This window comes from Astatotilapia calliptera, chromosome 12 (genome assembly GCF_900246225.1).
Source record: "Astatotilapia calliptera chromosome 12, fAstCal1.2, whole genome shotgun sequence".
Taxonomy (NCBI): Eukaryota; Metazoa; Chordata; class Actinopteri; order Cichliformes; family Cichlidae; genus Astatotilapia; species Astatotilapia calliptera.
The window spans coordinates 37,927,647-37,943,571 of record NC_039313.1 but is presented as its reverse complement, the minus strand read 5'-3'; the positions used below and the strand labels follow the sequence as shown (position 1 = coordinate 37,943,571).

The 15,925-nt window shown below is 46.5% G+C and overlaps 1 protein-coding gene across 5 annotated transcripts in view; it reads right to left on the bottom strand.

The window, feature by feature from the left end:
• Positions 1-1,450: 1,450 nt before the first annotated feature.
• smg1 (SMG1 nonsense mediated mRNA decay associated PI3K related kinase) overlaps positions 1,451-15,925 on the bottom strand; it is a 60,669-nt gene continuing 46,194 nt past the window's right edge. For all 5 annotated transcript variants that reach the window (XM_026186266.1, XM_026186268.1, XM_026186267.1 and 2 more), the window contains 22 exons: positions 15,762-15,900; positions 15,287-15,396; positions 14,445-14,663; positions 13,853-14,046; positions 12,674-12,846; positions 11,350-11,629; positions 10,712-10,984; positions 9,460-9,694; positions 9,148-9,359; positions 8,893-9,049; positions 8,094-8,283; positions 7,495-7,775; positions 6,698-6,907; positions 6,315-6,452; positions 5,400-5,552; positions 5,135-5,314; positions 4,313-4,540; positions 3,912-4,123; positions 3,703-3,803; positions 3,389-3,562; positions 2,995-3,101; positions 1,451-2,656 (listed from right to left, as the gene is read on the bottom strand). In XM_026186266.1, the coding sequence (XP_026042051.1) occupies positions 2,579-2,656; positions 2,995-3,101; positions 3,389-3,562; positions 3,703-3,803; positions 3,912-4,123; positions 4,313-4,540; positions 5,135-5,314; positions 5,400-5,552; positions 6,315-6,452; positions 6,698-6,907; positions 7,495-7,775; positions 8,094-8,283; positions 8,893-9,049; positions 9,148-9,359; positions 9,460-9,694; positions 10,712-10,984; positions 11,350-11,629; positions 12,674-12,846; positions 13,853-14,046; positions 14,445-14,663; positions 15,287-15,396; positions 15,762-15,900 (4,044 nt within the window). In that variant the 3' untranslated portion in view covers positions 1,451-2,578. The remainder of the gene's footprint in view (positions 2,657-2,994; positions 3,102-3,388; positions 3,563-3,702; positions 3,804-3,911; positions 4,124-4,312; positions 4,541-5,134; positions 5,315-5,399; positions 5,553-6,314; positions 6,453-6,697; positions 6,908-7,494; positions 7,776-8,093; positions 8,284-8,892; positions 9,050-9,147; positions 9,360-9,459; positions 9,695-10,711; positions 10,985-11,349; positions 11,630-12,673; positions 12,847-13,852; positions 14,047-14,444; positions 14,664-15,286; positions 15,397-15,761; positions 15,901-15,925) is intronic.

Sequence of the window (15,925 nt, the reverse complement as noted above, 5' to 3'; positions counted from 1 at the left end):
ATCAGTGACTAATCTTTATTCAATAACCACAAAGTACACAAATACAAGATTAAATATTTTATTTTGCTTTATTGGTGGATCAGGGAGGAGTCCCAGCTCGGGGGTCGCACCGTGAGTTAGATGTTACTTGACCCACACTGGCTGCTGTGCGACCCTCTCGGGGATCCTCACTCTGGTACGATCCTCTACATGAGGTGGAGCGTTTATACTTCGGACTTTAATCCAAAAAAGGAAAATCGATTCAAACAAACAAATAAAACGAGTGAAAGCCTTCCAGCGGGGCATGCAGCCTCCAGCTCCCTCCATCTTGTTACAAAAGCACTGGTTTAATTAAGAATCATAATATTGGAATAATAATTATAAAGAAGGCCCAACAGCGTCTCCAATTTCTAAGAATCCTCAGAAAATGGACCCGAAGGAGCTTCTGATCGTCTTCTACTGCTGCTCCACTGACAGTGTGCTCCACCTGTGGATGGGTCTCCTGCTCCAGCATCCTACGGGACCGTCCACACCCAGGACATCGGGTGTTTAAGCTGCTGCCGTCTGGCAGGATGTTCAGGCTGCTGAGGTCGCGGACAAACAGACTGAAGGGCGGCTTTTACATCAGGGTAACAGCCCTGATCAATGCAAACAGCTGAGCTGATTGAATACCTCCCTGGACTTTACTATTATTGTTATTGCCCACACAATAATAATGTGCAATAAACATTCACTCATTTATTAAGTCATTTCATTTTTTTTTTTTTTTTACTCGTACCTTTCTTGTGCTTAAAAAAGTCCACTTCAAGTTACTGTGTTGTGCCGACGTGGGACAGTTTCCAATTTCCTTGTCTTATTGCACCATGTGTGACTGCATGACAATAACGAGCATCTTATCCTAATAACCTTTTTACTGTGGTTTAACACATTTTCTCACACAGGTCCATAAAAACCTTTCAAAAAGTTTACTTTTTGACAAAAAAGTAAACTTTGTCTTAAAATGACAACAGTACGACATTATGATTTAATATTCCATCATTTTAATTTCTGTCTCAAACATCTGATTCTTGCCATATTTTTATGATCCAATTTTGGGGGTTATATCAGAATTTTATGATATTCATAAAAATGAGGACTCCCATTAACTTTTATTACTTCCTTTAATACTTACTAAGTCATTATTCATTTGACAGGGGGCCATAAATCACTGGTTTTGACATAAGGCGTCTAATATCACTGTCTCGCCTGGATGAGCTTCAGAAGAGCTGAAGAAATTCAGATGCAACAAACAGATCCGACCTGACTGTACAAAATCGAGCCCTCTGGTTGAAGACTTATCTGTGTCGTAGGTAAGTTAGCATCCCTACGTAGTCGAGCTGGGCGAGGATGGTCATTTCCAGCAGACCCCTGTTCTTTAGCACCAGTCTAATCGTTCAGCCCCAGTTAGAAGTGTCACAGAAAACAGCACACCTCTCTGTTCCACGTTTATTTGGCATCCAACAAAATCCAATAAAAGCTTTAAGAATTAACATGTTTCACCATCACCAAAAACAACATTTCTCCCAATAAAAATGTAAAACTAGAAGGTCCAAAATCATAAAAAGCAAGCATTACGGCTTGGGGTGTAAGTACATGATGCAAGCAGCTCGAGACGGGCAAGTTGGAAAAAGGCAGAAATCTAATCCTACTGATAGTAAAGCACAACACAGATTAAAGATCCACACTGAAGAAAATCAAGCAGAGGTTTTCCCTTCAGCTGACTCACAGCCACCTGAAACTAACATGACAGGGTGTTTCAGCTGTAACCACAAAAAACAGAAAAGACCTCCTGAGAAAACAATTCTACTTCATCTTTTATTCGGTGAAATCTAACAGCACTTCAGAGTCAAGTTTGTTCTTTTTAACAACCAAAGCAAAGTTTGATTACTACGTTTCCACCGTGCTTGCAGCTGGATTGAAATAGAGTTTTTTAAACCCCCATTTCACTCCGTCCTCCCTCACAGTGTTACCCACTGGCTGCTCAGGATGATAATGCCAAAAGTTGAGAGAAAAACGCGTAGCTGTGTAAGCCATCTAACCGTCCACTGAGTTTGAGCCACAGTAAAGTCCCAGCCAGTGTGTCAGCTGTGTGCTCCGGAGGAAAACAGCTCACCTCTCGCTTCATCCCGCCCTCTGCTGGGCTCTGACGGCCACAAAAAGATGCAGTGATGTTTATAGGTACAACTTGACAGTCAGCAATGTAGGTGAGAGAGGGAAGGTATTTTCAAGTTGAGGGTGAGGTGGCTTTTGCCTTCCTTCCCTCCTTCCTCTCCTGGTGCCACCATGCCCACTCAGACCCCAAAAAGGAAGGCCGGTCAGCAGGCGCACCAAGTGCCGTGTTAGCCCAATCACCCATTGTTGGGGGGAGTGTGGTTGCAGCAATGCTACGAGGTTGCTGCCCCAGTTTGGGTACCCAGGGGTGCGGGAGGGTGGACTAAGCATCCACGTCCCATATTCTTCCCCTAGTATGGCCTGGTACTGCTGTGTTGACACCCAAGTCCCGCTGGACTCTGGTGGATCTCCAAGCCTTCGCTGGACCAGACATGAAGCAGCAGAGCGTTCACACCCATGCAGTCCAGCCCTCATACAGCTGGGCCAAGTTATCCATGTTGGTAGCCTCCTTGATAACAAAGTCCACCTGCAACCAAACCAGATGTGGTCAGTTTTAAATACAGACAACGTTATTGTTACGATATCTGACTCTTTCATAATGATTAGAATCTGCTCAGACGATCCGATTCCAGTCTTTGTTTAAAACTGGACTTTGCTGTGCTCAGACTCATGCAGACCACTGCTGCTGCATTACAAAGGCTTCAGACATCTGATAAATCCATGCGACTCTCACAGCAGCAGACATCGACTTCACACTGTGTCAGCACATTTTGTTTGTTTCTTTTAAACAACCTCTTCATCCTGTCACGAGGCTGCTTTGACATGCCTCCCTATTCTCCTGGTGGTTACAAAATGATGTGCTACCTGCTCGGAGACACTCATCCTCCTGTTGGGATCGATGTCTCGGCCCTCCAGTTTGGCTTTCACTCTCTTCCACACGCTGACCGCGTAGGAGTTCCTCTCTTGGACCGCTGAAATCGAACAAAGTGTTTGTTCAGATGAAGTCTCTAATGTTAAGTTTGTTCTGCACAGGAACCTGTGTAGTCACTGGGATACAATTTCATTTGCTAAAGGTAGGTATGCACCAAGCCTACAACTCCTGCTGAACACAAGTACTGAGACTGTAATCCTCACTCTGAGAAAGGGAACGAATGCTCTGACCTCAGACAGCTGCATACATATTACATATTTGTGAAACCTGCTGCTTTTTCAAAAGCCCCAGTTTCCAAAGATTGTGAGGAGAGTGAAGGAAGAGTACCTCGTCCTGTTTTGGGGTCTCGTACAGCCCTCTTGGGGCTGGAGTTGAGACCTTTACTGCTCACTAGAGTACTGGGCGGGGTATCGGTCGGGGTTCCCAGGTTGCGTGGGAGAGCCTTGCGTGCATTCTGGGACATCGAGTCTGGCTGGGTTTTCACCCCACTGCATCTGACAGCTAAATGAAAAACACAACAAATACACACACGTGTGTGTACGTGTCACATGTTCACTTGACAGGACGCACACTGACACCAGTGAAAACCCATTTTCCCCACCATAAGGTTTGTAGCATGCTACAACATCGGGAGGCTATACCTGCTGCAAAGCTCGACTGTGCTGCAGAAACAGGACTGGAGCACTCAGCGTCTCTGTCGGTCACCAGTGGGGAGGCAAAGCCCACCAGGCCGTTATAGACGCTGTTGGAATAAACGCATGCATGCATTAATAACGATTATTAATAATAATTAATACGATTTTTATGTGAAAATGAAAAAGATCACTTAGTGTGTGTGTGACCCAAGCACCTCTGGCTCTGTGAGTGCAGCTCTTTCAGAGTACTGGGGATTTCTTCCAGTAGTTCGAGCTGCTCCTGGCTGAGGTGCTGTCCACTGGCCTGGACAACAGTGAACAGCACTAACTGGATGTTGTCTTGCCAAGCTTTGTACTCCAACAGGAAGTGACGCACGCTGCCCTCGTATGTCACCTCTTCACCATCCGCCAGCGCTGCCTCCTCGTCCTGTACGACATAAGAACAGTGACGACTGCAGGTTCACAGCAGGATGCAGCAACGTGCAACACACGTGTGGACCATTTTTAAACCTTTGTGCTCGCTCATCTTCTACACTTATTCGAATGGCAAACACATAATAGTGGTGAAAACACCCCAGATTTTAAAATCAGCTGTGTGTGTGTGCCTCAGGTGTACCTTGGCCATGGCCCTCAGCAGGTGCTTGACGTCAGCTAAATGGCGGTTGTGATTAGAGAGAATCGTTTTGATCGAGTCCACCAGCAGCTGCAGTGTTTCTCCACAGGTTTCCAGCTGCTGCTCCCGTTCCTCCTGATTCCTCTGCTCCATGTTTAGCTCATCCTCCAGCTGCCTCTGGGCACAGCTGAGCCACTCCACACTGCCTATAGGCAGGTCTAGCACTGGACTCTGTAGCAATGGAAAGCACATCGCCGTCTTATCAAGTTTCTCCAAACTCACTGGGTGATCACTCAAAAAGGTGAGGGCAAAGAAGGACGCACATGGTGGCCATTGATAGAGAAACACAAAGAACAGGTTTCATACAAACATCTGTTAGACTGTGAAGATGAACTGTGAATGCAAACAGAAACATTTAGTCTCAGTAGGAACTCCACGCGTTACATGTCAGAAGTGGGTTTGGAGTGGTTAATGTTCCGCTAGCACCTGTAAAGTCTGGTTGTCCAAACACCGACAGGAGAAAACTGACCCTCGCTCTGACCTCAGGAAATGTTTGTTTATTAACTCAGCTGGTTGTCTGACTGCATGCTGAGAGTTTTAATAAAAAAGTTTTAATAACTTCCTGAACTCGGTGTTTTTAAATGTATCACAGCCTGACAGACTCGTTAAGGGCCGGCTGGAACTAGGTTTCATATCCTACATGTGGAAATGAATGTTATTAAAGATGAAGGACTAATTATTTAAAATGTTATCAGTGCATGTGGTACAAAAACAAGGCTGCACCAGAAAAACTTGACAGAAATGTAGGTCAAAGGTCAAACCAACCAGTCTGTGCAGGAGCTGGAGTTCCAGTGCAGACACCGTGCTGCTAAACTGGGCAGCGTACGAACACGTCTGCTGGCAGCGCTTCAGCAGTTCAAACAGGGCTGCGTCCATGCTGAGAGCCTCGGGGGATCGGGTCCGAAGGCCTTCAAAGTTGAGGATCGTGGAGCACAGGAATGTGACCTGGAAAGGAAGAGTGGCAAAATTGGCATTTTGTCCAAATGTGGTGATCAGTGACAGCAGGAGGCGAACACAGCAGCGGCTGTACCTGGCTGGTGCGCTGGTTGTCTCTGGCCACCATGGCGCGTCTCTCTCTGATGGTCATCTCAAAGTCCTGCAGGACAGGCGCCAGTGCTGGGTTGGCTCCACCGGCCCACTTTAAACGCTGCTCGATGCTAGCCTCCAGCGACGCTAGCTTCTCCTGAAGACACCACCAACGTGAATCACAGGACAGGAAAAATGTTTCATACAACTCACAACCCTGATAACGATAAGCGGAAATATTATTACAAAGTCATAATGAAGCTCTGAGAGGAATACTTTGCACATACTGAGGTGGATGCACATGATCACAGGATCGTTTCCATGGTAAAGGAGGAAGAGAGGGCGGGTGCATGTGGGATACATAGACTGGTTTCCCATTACAACACAGTGTGCATGCTTGTCGTCATAGCAATGCGACATGAACGCTACAACAAAGGGGGCGTCGCTTGGTTAAAATCAGGCTTCAAACTTTCCTTTTTGCTAAAGTAGCATAAGTGAGCGTCTCACCAGACCCCCCTCCTGCGTTCTGAATGACACCTGACGCTATACACAGGGAGGCCCCTCCTGACACTGGCGTCACTTAGCCAGCCTGCAGGGGCTGGTGTAACAGCAGCTTCTGATGAGGGGCGTCCCCACAGTGAGACACTCACATCTGATACTCAGAGAACCTGGGTTACATACATAACCTTAAGTTAGCTTGAAGGACTTTTGGTTCGCCTGGCAACCCAGCAGGCTTTTCCTGAATTTCACTGACATGCCTTTCAGGTAATGTTTCTGAGCTGCTGCAGTTTAACTTTACTATGAGAGTTTCCTGTAGAAGTTCCTGTGTTAAACATACTAAAGTATGTTTAAAAATGTCATTCTCCTAAAGTGGCCAGAAACTATTATGGTTTTGATCTGGGAATGAAGACAAACTCACCTGAATGGCAACGATGGCTGCTTCATCCTGACTCAGCTTATACAGCTTCTTCTTCATGTTGCTGAGGATCACAGAACGAGGAGGAATGCTGACACTTAAAGGCTGATTACTGGGACCCAGAACATCCTCGTGCTGCCACTGAAAGAAACGCACCAATAAAAACAGTGGTATATTTGGACAATCACCAAATGACATGAAGTTACGTCAGAGATGATCCAGACATCATCATGATTCTAATACAGCTGACCAGAACTCGCCCCGTTCTTTGCAGCACTTTGTGTTAGCTTCACTGATCTTCAGCTTACACCGCAGGCAACTGGAAGTATTTTTTGTGATGTGAAAAGTGATCACAACTCCAAAAGCAGCACTACTGGTGCATGTACCTGGAACATAGCGATGTGCAGCTGGCTCCTCTGCAGGCTGGCCCTGGCAGCTTCCAGGTTGCTATCCAGCCTCCTCAGCAGGTCAACTTTTTTCCATGCTGTGTCATAGGACGACACCAGCACTGTGGCTCTGTTCAACAGCAGCTGGGAGACTCGACCTGACGTCAGCCCCTGCTCCACTGCCTTCTTACAGAGCTCGTCCAGAGAAACCTTTGGAGGAACACACATAGCAAAGGTTACTTTACGGTATTCTTTACAGTCTTTGAAAACTGGAACAATAAATGTGTATCCACTCTGCATTTACACTAAAACATTCAACATTTCACACACACAGGGTTTTTTGTAAATAAGGTTTTTCCACGGTGAGTAGAATCTGGTGAAAAATGAAGAATCCATTGTGGAAGAAGGTTGCAACATGAAAAATATTTGGAACAGGTGACACACGAGTATGAGATCCAGAAAGGGCGATGACTGTCCGACAGTCAGGGGGAGGCTTTGAAAGAACAGGTTATCAACTCAAACCCACTGATTACTCTGCAGCTGAGAGAGCGATACTTATTTTTAAACAGGCTGAGTAAGGACTACCTGATGGGCAGCAACGATCAACAGATCAACCAACCTGAACTAGAACGCAGCCAACAGGTGATCAGCATTTCTAAAGACTCCTTTAAGATAGTTGGAAAAATTCAATAATGAACACTCTTTTTTAACGTTGACATGGAGAACATGAAGAAGGTTGAAAAGAACGTTGAGAGAACAAAGATACTGAACACCACATAATTCCACACAGATCATACCTTGCTCTCTGCACCAAAGTCTTTTGCTTCCACCTGAGCGACAATGTCCACACCGAGGGCAGAGAGGGTGCTGCAGAGGGCCAGACTGAGGGCTTGGCTGGGCATACCCATAAGCATCTGCCGGACAAACTCAGCAGTGAAGGCCTTGATGGGACGAATCATCTGTTCCTCACTGACCACTGCTGCACCCGACCCAGTGCTGCCGGGCCGGCCGTACAGGGACTTCCCCAAACCAACAGGTCCATTTGTAGGTAACAGCTCCTCAGCTGGGGCGCAGGTACCTGCAAAGATTTGTCCCACAGTCATCAGACATGCCGCAAGAATATCTGGTTATTTAAACCACAGAGCTCACAAATACCTCGGAAAGCTATGTTCTCTCTTTCTATGCGAAACACTGAGCAGTCTGACTTTGTCAAAGTGCAAACATCCAGAAACACTTCATAGTGGAAGAAGAAAAGGCTGTAGATTATGGCTAAACCAATATTTTAACAATGCTCAGCCCTCTCTATAGTGTCCATGGCATCAAGTGGGTGCTTTTAATAAAGTGCAACAACATGATAAGTTCATCCTCAGTCTGTGTGGCCGTGAAGAGCTCTTACCAGAAAGAGTCTGAGCAAACGAGGAACACAGCCTGAAGAAATCCCTGATGGTCTGCAGTCTCTTGATGAAGAACACTTCCTCCATCAGCTGACGCTGATTCAGGCTATCAAAGAAGTGGAGCTGTGTGGCTCGGGCCTCCCTCAGAACATCCACCTTTCTCCACAGGGGCGGCACCTCTAAAGAACTCAGCTAAGGATAATGCAGAGCAAAGTAATATTAGTCGCTCCAGGAAACAACGGTGTAAGAAACACAGACTAGTTCCTGAAGAGCAGGTTAGGACTGGATCAAGCTTATCCTGCACTGTGTTTCCACCTGCTGTCAGGATACAAAGTGCATTGTTGTTTGCTGTGCTGGTACACAACCATGCCTGTGTTGAGAATAACATGGAACCTGGCGGCCAATTATGGTACAGAATTGAACTCAATATTTAAAATAAACAAGCTATAAAATGCACCGTGAGTCATAAAAATATCCCGTTACAGACGTGACGAGGATTTCTGATGTCATTCTAGGTCTTTCACTGCATTGTTCTGCCCTCTGCAACCCCTAATCTCTCTGCAGTGGCAGTGCAAGAGTGTACAGCTAATTGACCAGGTGTGGATAAACCTGAGGCGGGCTTTCATAAAGGCTCACTACTGTTTGTCTTAGTGGTACCAGTTATTTTGGCCAACTTGTTATGCGATTTAAAATAAAAGCTCTTCTCTGTGAAGTTCTGGTATCAGTCTCCATGTTTATGTCGCAGCTTTGGAGCCGGGTCGTAACATGCATTCACTGAATGTGCACAAATGTAAGCTCTACCTTTTCAGTCAGCTGCCCAAAGGCCGTCTCCAGCTGAGTGAACATGCCATCAAAGGCAACCAACAACATTTGACCTGCAGACATCTTTGGTGTGTCCTGGCCCTGTCCATCCATGCTATGAGGCTGGATCAGTTCAGAGTACTGCACACGCAGCATTCTGACAAACAGACACACACAAAACAAACTTTAAGCATGCAGGTTAGCAGCAAGTTAAACAGCACTGTGCCCGCTAAAAATGCACGACAGGAACTCCACCTGGTGATGTGGAGGCAGTGGTTACGGCCGTTGTGGTCCAGGCCTGTGCCGGTTTGCAAACTATCGGCCAAACCTTGCAGGCCAAGACCATCAGAGCTCTGATCTACCAGCTGCTCCAGTTCTGCCAACATGGACTCCAGAGTCGGCTCTCCTTTGATCATACATCGCAGAGCCTCTGGAAAGATGATCTGACGGAAATTGGTGTTCAGCTCCTGCAATAAAAAGATGACAGGCCAGAGCAATGTCAGCAAAAAGACTTTACACGGCCTCAGCCTGTTCCTGCGCGGCTTCATAGTTTGCAGGTGGACCTACCTGTAAGCAGGTATACACAGCACTGGCCAGGTAAACAACCTGGGTGGTAGCTGAAGGTGGAGGGAGCTCCAGGTCATGAGTTAAAAGCGGGCAGCGTTGCAGCAGTGTTACAAGCCCATTGATGTTTCCAATCATACTGCATAGCTCCTCCAAAAACCACGCCCCATCCCGAGACGTCAGGTCCACGAGCTGCTCCCCAGCGCTGGTTGCTGCACCCTCCATCACCAGGTTGCGTCTACGGTCAATCAAACACAAGACAAAAGTGGGTTCACTGTGTCCACTGCAGCTTTTATCCACCCACTCAAACCCAACCACACCGAGGTTGGACTGATCTCATTTCCAACGCTGCTGAGGACCACATCGTTTTTTATTATGTCCCATTAAAGCCCCATAAGTAAAAATGGTGCACTGTCTTTTTCACATGACTGCATGCTGCTGAATAGACACTTCACGTTATGCACAGGGCACTTCTCGCCATGTGACCTTCTGCCCACTCTAATGTGTGAGATCAGTAACAGTAGCACGCCTGCTAGCTTCCATGGTTATTATCACAGGTGAGTTGGCCAAGTCTGACTAAAGAAAACAGAGTCCTACATGATCTGACCAGGACTCAGTCGTGCTGACAGCAAAGACAAATCGCCGAGAGCTGGATGAGGAGGCCTGCTTCCAGTCTGTAGAGCAGCCTGTGACAAGGCCAACAGGCTAGCAGATTGCTTCGGGATACAACCTTTAAAGCTCTGTGCCAATGCAACAACAGGCAGCAGGATGATTTGTGGAGCGCTCGTGCAGGAATCACCTTCTTTAAAATGTAAATAATGATGGTGACCGACTTCAGACAGAAGAGGACCGCTAACATGAGTGACCATCACCATGTGGTTCAGATTAGGGCTCGTTTCTTTCCTCCTGCTTTATCTTACCAAAGATCTCTTTTCCAGAAACAAAGACTTTTTAAATCTTTTCAGTCCTAACCAGTAGTTTGAACCTTAACCAGAGCTTTAAGTGGTCTTTCAGGGTTTTTAGTGCCGCTGAGTGGATTTCTTCAGATTACTGACTCAGAAACTCTGGTGTTAGGTTGGAGTTTTTCCCACCTATGTTTGGCTGCCTTCACTTACCATCAGCATGTTTTTGGACCTCATACTACCAGATTCTTATTCATCTGTCTGTTGACCTACAGTACGGACACAATTAAACCCTCACAGACAGTCACAGGGACTGAAAACTGTGAGACACAGAATGAAAATGTGAATGAAACCTGCAGAGTGTGCAGAGGGCAGAGGTGATGATTGCAGCCAGGCTGAGAGAACCTGGCTCTCCATTCTCCCGCAGGAAAACTGTGATGCAGTGCTCAATCTCCTGCAGCTGCTCCTCACACGCTGCTACTGTGGTGCCCTCAGCCTTCAGCCGCTCTGCTTGGTGCACCACGCGCTCGTTGGTGTCAGCCACTTGGTGCTGCAGAGTCAATTCCACACTGGAAAGAAACTGGCAGGAGGCAGCAGAAGGTTGTGGAGCAAACAGCAACTCATATCTGGAAAGAGAGAGACACACATTTAGCTGGTATCGTGAGTTACACCATGAGGAGCAGAACATAAGCTTGGATGTGATTCATGGTGATGCTGCAACCTGTCCTGTCTCATGAACTGCAGGTATCTGCAGGTAACTCAGGTGAAGGGGCGCACAGGATGTTTGCCGAGTTGAAGAGAACTATCATAGGGGACATTTTTAGGTGTGTAACTTGGACCTGACGGTGGGTCTCAGGGGTGCTTCTTCACCAAAAACATTTTAGGGACTCTGCGAGGACTGGTCACCAGTAAGGCTGGTACCAGCTAAGCGACACATGCAGTCCTAGGGTTAACCAATGAAAATGAGAAAAGACAATGCGTGGCTCCTTACTGTCTGTAGATGTGCTGGCAGTGATCTGCTGTCATGTCTCTCAGCAGCTCTTCCAACCAGGCCTTCCACTGATGGGCCCTGTGGAATACTAGGGTAGCCCGTGGGTACAGCAAAGCCACTGTGGCATAGCTGTGAAGCTGCTCCAGGGAGCTGCGGAGGGCTCCACGGCGCTGCTGCAGCAAGGTGCTCACCTCCGCCTCCAGGCTCTCACATTGGCTGATTAGGTGGGCCTGACCTGCATTTTGCAGGAAGGCTGTGGCTGGCACATAGCTGGGAGGGCCTGATGGGACAGCCAAGAACAAGACAGCACAGCTCAGTACAATCAATGCATTTTTACTGAAAACTGAACCACAAGCAGTGTTGTTTAATCGTAGTGTTAAGCAGGGATAAATCATCAATATCACATAAATAATTAACATTGACCCTGACAGGCGGGCACACAGTTAACCATCCAGCTCTTCAAGAACAGTAAATGTTCACGATGACATCACTAGAGACAGAAACAGCGTCCGACAGAGTGAACCTGAAATGTGAGTTTGGAGAATCAATAATTGGATAAAGGGCCATGACACTCAACCAGTGGCTGTAGTTCCACTTCCACAGCACAATGTTCTCGTTCCCTCCTTTGTTCTATTTACAGAAACACTAACAGCAGGACAAAAGGCAGAACTCACACTTTACTGTACAGACAATACTCTTCCAAGACCTTCAATAATCCTGAAAAGAGTCGTATGAACATGTCCCTCCCACTGAAAACGCTACATGAAGGCAAACAATCACGTTCCTGGGATTTCCTGACCTAGACGATTGAGCTCGTATTCAGACAACCTGTGTCTGTTTCCACTGGGTGAGGGAGTCCAAACCAAGAAGTGGGACGCACAGGTGGAGCCCCAGGTGCACGCAGACTTCCTGTGTCATATGCAAGCTTATTGGCTGCTGACTACATATTAAAACGGGCTCCCTCCAATCAGGTCAGGACCAACTCAAGAGCTGTGCAGTTATTGTGTAAACATGCTACGACTAAAATAGAGGGAAAAGAATATTCATTGTATAGAACAGCTGCCAACCTGCTTGGCCTCGCACTACTGAGCTGGTGGGACGTACTGAACATCCTGGGTCAGGAGAGTATGCCTTCTTATTTATTGTTATTCTGTTTTAAATGGAGGTTATATGAAGTTTTTACCCTGATTTAGAACTAAATGTCAAATCATCCTATTTTCATTTTATATATTTTTAAGTAAAATATACCAAAGCAACACCCAGAAATATGTTGAAATACACAATATTCAGAAACCTGAGGAGAGTATTTTACACAGACACTGACCAAGATCGATAGGACTGCTGATGTCCTGCAGCAGGCTGGCGAGCTGTGTGGCCTCCAGGCTGGAGAATGCTGCCTGGTACTGGGAGATCCACTGGTCTAGTTCAGTCAGTTTGCCCTGAATGGCCTCCTGCACGGTCCGCTGTCGTGACTGCAGCTGGGTATGTTCAGAGTACCTGTGAGCAGGAGGGCTGGGTGAGTAAGAGTTCAGAATGAGGCGATGATGTTTGTGGATACAGTATTTCTGTTATCGTCCTGATCTCATCCATTCCAGCGGTGCTATTAAATTTCCTGCACGTAGCACTCGGCAGGCGTGCGCACAAAGAAGCCATCGCACACGCGGCTGCAGTTTCACATTCTCGCCACCAGCTCTCCGTTTCTTGGACTGAAACCCTGCTCGCACGGATCAGCTGAGTTTGAATGGTCGGAGCAGTGCAGAGGCTCAGCAGTAAATAATCCAGCTGTCAGCATCTCCACTGCTACACAGCAAACTGCTGATAGTTCACTCTGCACACTTTCAAATTGTAAACAAAGTTTCAAATAGTTTTTCTGTTGTTGCCACAGTATGACTGTTTATATAACTATGATCATCTATTCAAAGCGACCAATCGCTTTACGACCCCGTCCTCCTTTGGGCTCCGCCTCCAAACATTCAGCTGATTTGTGTTCACCGAGCTCGTCTGTTACAGATCTGCTTCCTGATACAACCGTCCCGCCTGCACCAGGAGAACACCCCTAAGAGTGGTCTCATTAACATGTGTGGTAACTGTTGAATACTTAATTCGAGTGTGTGCAGGCTGTGTGTCGGCACTGCTGCAAATGAGCGTGCGATCTGAACCATGTATTTATTTTACAGAGTTACATTGTTCTTCATGTTCTGGCTGCTGTAACACATTTGTTTCCTTCCTTCAGGGGTAATAAAGCTTATCTTATGCTATAAGTGTGACCACAATGTTTCCAAGCAACAACATCACCTAACTTTATCTATCAATGAATAATTTAAAAGCCACATTTCCTTATTTTGTTGTCTGTAGTGACTGTTTAAAAGACGATCAAATATCCAAACATGTTACAAACTTCAATGAATCCACCGGACGCACCTTTCAGTCTTTCAAATGTATATCCTTAAATGCACCTTTTGGCATGCATTTGAAAGAACATGAACAGTGTGCTGTGTCTGACCTTTGCTCCAGGGTGAAGATGTCGTGGTCAGGGTGGTTCTCTGCCCCCTCTAAGAAGGCGCTCTCCTCTTGTAGTTTAGCTTGGCGTTTCTCTCCTTGGCAGAGAAGCTCCTGCAGGACCAAGTACTCTTCTACGGCTTCTTCTACTTGTGGTAGGACCGCTAGCATTTCGTCACGATTCTTAAACCAGTTCACCTGCACGAGGCCCACACAGAACAATAACACATTAAAAATATGAAATGCAGGAAAGGATTCATTCTACAGCCTGCAGGGTTGTTAAAAACAAAGCCAACCCTACTCCTGCCTATTTAGACAATGTGAGCTGTAAGAGCAATAACTGTAGTGTCAGTCAGCTGTGGATGAACCTGGAATGACAGATAAAAGCCACTAAAATTCTCCTTCTATACACTGTAACGCAGTCCTTATTTAACTTTCTCCCCTATTTATTGTTCTCACTGCCAGACAAAGTGAAGCAACATTGACAACTGCAATTAAAGAAACGGCTGCAACCATGGCAACCTGAGACACCACCACAGAACCGACTGGATTTGCTGATAAGGTGCTGTATGATTATTTGACATCTGTGAACTCACCTTGATCTCAGCCACCCTGGAGGAGAAGAGAGAGCGCGTGATGTCTCTCTCCATGTCCCGCTTGCTCTTTTTGCTGTCAGCCTGTTGGCCTCCCCCTCCGTACACTGCACCAGCAAATCCTACCTCTCCCCCCGCGGTCCAGTCCACCAGAGGGTCGTACACGAAGGCCTCCAGCAGGGTCAGTAAGGTCTCTCTGCCTCGTCGCATTATCTGAACCACCTAGAAACACACATCCCACTTGATTTTTTCCCCCCACGTGTATTTTGACTTCCATCCTGTCACAATAGCCGACAGCTCTAACATCTCCATGTTTCAGTGCATGGGAAATATCCCGAGGTACAAAACGTGCACTGGCTACATCCCTCTAACAAACAGCCTGTAAGCTGCAGCAAACTGTAAAAACAAACTGTCACTCCATCTACTGCTTAATTTTACCTTCATTATTCTAAACTGTGCAAAAAAAGCCACTCGTCTCAATATTTATCAATTACAGCCCAGTGGGAATACTTTCCAATCGTGACCCTCAGGGAAACAATCATCTCAGGCTCATGTGTTCATTTTATAAGCTCCAACATATTGAACACTTTGAACTTGGCTCTCGCTTCATCAGCAGCAAGAGATGAAGATCCTCATTCTAACAGCAGAGGTGGGCGGTGGTATGGTGTACCTGCCACGGGGCACACTGCGACTATGCTACGTGAAATTAGTCCAATCTGTTACAAGGTGTGTGAGAAATGCTACTGATGATAACATAGATGGGTGTGTTTTAGATACCCTTTCACAGATGGGTTGAGTTAACGCCTGTACAAATGGTTTTATATGCAGTGTGATGTGAGAGTAACCTGTTCACAGGACAGCCTGAAGATGCCCTCCACCCCAGTGACTCCCAGAGCCATCTCGATGTTGTGGGTCATCCTGAATGGGACCTTCTCTGGCACTCGCAGGCTTTTCCCTGGCAACACACACACACTTTGATACTGTGCACCCAGGAAAACGAGCAGGTCACCTACTACATGGAAAATCGATACTGTTCCACGCTAGCAGCCAAAAATAACCCCTCAGCTGGGTTTCCTCCAACATCTCAGTGTGTGATAAAGAGCTTTGAGTCTGATCATATTATGGGGGACTGTGGAGGAAAAGAGCTTTATTATATCTGCACAGAACAGGCTGACTAGCTGTGGTGAGCACTGTGTGAGTGGTGTTCACCTCTGTCCCTTTGCTTCTATCACATGCAGCACAATAGTTTTTTACCTTTTAATAAATGTGGTTCTAAACTATTCTCTTTAAAATGAATCGCAGCAACACAGTTAAACGCACCTTTTTCAAAGCATACGTTGTAGTCAATGTGCACCACCTCTCCAGTGGTCATGTCAATCAAAACGTTGTCAAGGTGACGGTCGCCAAGGCCAATAATGTATCCCACCATTGACATGACAGCAGTAGATCGGGCGTAGGACTGCAGACAGAGAAAAGGAAACAAA